Below are 4,111 nucleotides of genomic sequence, written 5' to 3'. Positions count from 1 at the left end.
TTATACAATTTGACTTTAATCTTCCTATAATAAGAAAAAAATAATTATTATTACCACTTGTTATTTTCTCTTAATTTATATTTTCTTTTTAAATATTCCATAAAAATAAGACTTGTTATTTTCCTATCATTTTTTATTTTAAAAATTATTGATGTTGATAATAAGTTAGATAATAATTTATTTGATCATTTATTTTTAAAAGAAATTTAAATTCACATTTAATAAGTTTCGATTATGATTATCAATAATTAATAGTATTTATATATTAAAAAATCCTATCAAATCATGTTTAATTAATAATTTATTAAAATAAATAATACTTTATTGAAAAGAAATAATTAACAATTTACTATAAATTTTAATTTAATTATTTTTTTTTTATCACAGAATATAACCTAATAATTTTAACAATAATTTACTTAGCCATAGAAGGATCAAGAAGCTTCGCGAATTTCATAGTCATTGTGAAAGTCCTTACATTACAGATGTCATAATCTAAGTCCATAAATGCCATTCTTATCCCTTACCCCAAATTCTTAACTAAATCAAGCACACACCTTCAATCTTCAAAATTGCCAAAAGTGGATACACCTCATTCACCGTTGACCCGACGTTGACCTCTCAATGGAAGAAATTTCCATCCACATGTAGTCTCCCCGAAACTCTGTAAACCGTTATTCTCCTCAATTCCCAATTCACCTTACTTTCTTACTCCCATCGCTCACTTCAATTAACAAATCCATTACGCTAATCCAAAGTAGAATCCAATTTCGACGGAATACAGTTTCGGCTACAACTGCATCCCCCTCTGAAAGGTTCGTTCTTGTCTTCAATTTTAGTTGTTCATCAGATTTTCTTCCGTTATTGCTTCAAATTGGACATGGATTTTGTTTAACGTCTGAATATTTCTTCATTTTTGGAGTTCTTTCTCACAAACTGTGTCAGATTCAGCTCGTTCTTGTGTTCTATGGTGCGTATGTGTCTAATACATATTTTTTTTTCGATATCTTGAACGAGTGATATTTTTTTATGAACTGTCCTCACTTTTAGACCTAGGTCTTGCTTTTTATCAGGATATCATTTGGGAAATTACATACTTTTATGGTTTTTTTCTTTTATTTAATATAAATCAGTCGGGTTTCTGCGTTTTTTCGTATCTGAATTTTTCGGGTAATAATCTTTTCAATTATCGCTTCTTTCTTGATGCGCGTCACAATCTCTTGTCTGTTCTTTCAACTTTTGGGTACCTTTTTGGCAAATTTTAAGTTGAGAGTTTTATTAGTGTTCTAATTACGTTATCACTGTTCCAGATTAGGGTTCTTGAGCATTCAATTTTGGGGAAAATGTTGGCGTCACATATGGAATCAAAAGGGCAAAGATGGCCGAATGTTAGATTGGGTGACATAGGAGATTTATCTACCGCTTTTAATTATGGAATCTCTGACATGATGATGAACAATTTATGGGTTTATGATCTTAACATACTTGAAGAACCACAAACCGATCAAATTTCTGGGTTCCCTGAACAAGCATCATCTGAATTCACAGTTTCTGATCATCCCAATTTATCTTCAAAGCTTATGGTTAACAACGATATACAGCAAAACATAGAGAATGATGATCCGAACTTCATAAAACCCAAGAACATGGAAATAATCGAATCTAAACCAACCCAAAAGTGCATAAAAGGCCCACGAAGCAAAAGATGCAGAAGAACCGTTTTTGAAACTCCATGGACTCCATCAATGGATAATCTTTATGGCTCAAATGATAATCAAGGGTCTGGTATTAGCAAAAAAGCTTTGAGACAAGATGTTAATGAACCCACTTTCAAGATCCAAAAGGGTGTTAGTATTACCGATAATCTTGAAAGCAATGATATTGATCTTGTTTCAGAATCCAGTGGCAAATGTGTAAATAGTGTTGGAAGATGGTTAGAGGATGTGGGATTTGGAAGATATGCAGATGTGTTTGAAATGCATGAGGTTGATGAAGAAGCGTTACCTTTGCTTACTCTTGATGATTTGAAGGAGATGGGTGTTCTTGCTGTTGGGCCAAGAAGGAAGCTTTATGCTGCTATATCTCGGTTGAGGGGCGAAAGTGACAATTAACTTGTTGTGAAAGTAAGATCTAGACTTGTTAATGTAAGTAGTATGAATGTTCAACATGTTTTTTGAATACCCTTTTTTTATATGGTGAAAGTTGTGTTTTTAGATGTATGAGATAGGTTGAGATGATCTTTTGTGTGGGGTTTTGTTCAACCTAGTAAATTTTGTGTCCAAAGTTTGGGTGATGTGGTTTGTGAGTTTTTTAAATTTGATTATTCCGTTCATATGTCAACTATAAATCATACAAAATACCACCATTTCTCTATTTCCTCAAACTAGTGGCAACAATTTGATCATCTCAAAAGGAGGCACAACTAGAAAAAATGATTAAGGTTAAGAGGGCGTTTGGCAAAGCTTATCTAAAATAGCTTTTAACCTTTTTACTTATAGCTTATTAACTTATAGTTGTGTCAAAACTAACTTATAGTTGTGTCAAAACGAAATTTTTAAAAAAATGTTTGGTTAAGCTTATCCAGTATCAAAACGCTAAGTGTTTGGCAAAAAAAACTGTTTATATATGTAAAATTACCAAAAAGTGTTTGGCAAAAAAAACCTTGCTTATATATATGTAAAATTACCAAAAAAGGGTTTCTTTTTATATTATGACTTATTTTTCTTATTATAACTAATATAATTAACCATTTTTTTAACAATTTTTTTAAATTTAGTTCTAATAAGATTTTATTTACAAGTAAGCATTTCTTTTCGAATAAGTTTTTTTTTTTTTTTTTTTTTTAATTAATAATTCTTTTTATAAAATATCTAATGTTTCAACAACATTTAAAAATATTAAACCAGAAAATAATGAGAATACATTAAAACATATGTAATGTTTCAACAACATTTAAAATGTTTCAACAATAATTTAGTCAACAATCATGCTACATTAAACCATAACAATGAGAATACAAAATAGTTTCAAAAACAAATCAAACACCATTGCGATCACATCGGTTTATGCTGACATATATATATATATATATATATATATATATATATATATATATATATATATATATATATATATATATATATCTCCTGCGATCATATCTCGAACTATGTTCCAAAAACGTATCGTCATTCTTACCCCTATAGCAACAGAATCCTGAAATAACTTCTCGTAATATGTTTCAAAGATCCCCAAATTTTTATCCCTAAACTTAGCATTAGTCTTTATCTCCCTATGTAATAAAAAAAATAAATAAAAATGTTATTAAATTTGCACTAAAAATAAAAAGCTAATAGAAAAATAATATAATTGTTACCGTTATTTTCTCCTCCCACCACTCCGGTGATGCTATGATTATTTTATCAAATATCTTCCATTCTTTCCGCATAGTGTCCCATTTGTATTTGAGTTGCTTTATTTCCAATCTTTTCCCGTCCTTTCGTTAATATTTTTCTGTATCTTTTCTCATCCGACCTTATAGAAACTCCTACCTACTTTATACCCTTTTTTATCCTCATTCATACACTCATCAAGAAATATCATAAATGCATGATTATCCCAAATAAGTTTAAGCTGAAGCTTATTTTTTGAAGTTTCATCGTCAACAAGATTAACATTGTAACATTGTTGGTGTCCATAACCACATTCAAGGTATCATATAAGCATCTTAAGAATTTCAAAGGTAAACTACACATTCAAATTTGGTTAATTCAAAATCTAATTTAACATTCAAAATCAGTTTTGAATTCACATTCCAAGGTAAACAACACCTTCAAATAAAAAAATGACAGCAATGCAAATTCTGATCAGATACCAGAAAACGGGTACCACAAGATCCAAAAAAATTTTGAGTTCCAATTCAAATCAGCAAGAACCAAGGAAGTCTACCGCAAAAAATCAACAATAAGGGATAGAAGATAATCGACAATATCACAAATCTGATTTCACATTCAAAGTTTTGAATTCGACACATTCAAGCTACATATTAAAGTATAAGATGGAAGAATCGATAGCTCCAATTCAAATAAAAAATTAACACAACACAAATTCAGAT

At 29.7% G+C, this 4,111-nt stretch overlaps 1 protein-coding gene across 1 annotated transcript; it reads left to right on the top strand.

Annotated features, from left to right (window-relative positions):
* The first annotated feature begins 529 nt into the window (after nucleotides 1-529).
* On the top strand, nucleotides 530-2,359 carry LOC145043137 (uncharacterized). Its single transcript, XM_078991700.1, has 2 exons — nucleotides 530-815; nucleotides 1,311-2,359. The coding sequence occupies exon 2, from the start codon at nucleotides 1,344-1,346 to the stop codon at nucleotides 2,109-2,111; it is 768 nt and encodes a 255-aa protein (XP_078847826.1). The 5' UTR covers nucleotides 530-815; nucleotides 1,311-1,343; the 3' UTR covers nucleotides 2,112-2,359.
* Nucleotides 2,360-4,111: the final 1,752 nt, after the last annotated feature.

Source organism: Lactuca saligna, chromosome 4 (assembly GCF_052625555.1).
Source record: "Lactuca saligna cultivar CGN05327 chromosome 4, ASM5262555v1, whole genome shotgun sequence".
Classification (NCBI taxonomy): domain Eukaryota; kingdom Viridiplantae; phylum Streptophyta; class Magnoliopsida; order Asterales; family Asteraceae; genus Lactuca; species Lactuca saligna.
This window is presented reverse-complemented; position numbering and strand designations above follow the sequence as displayed.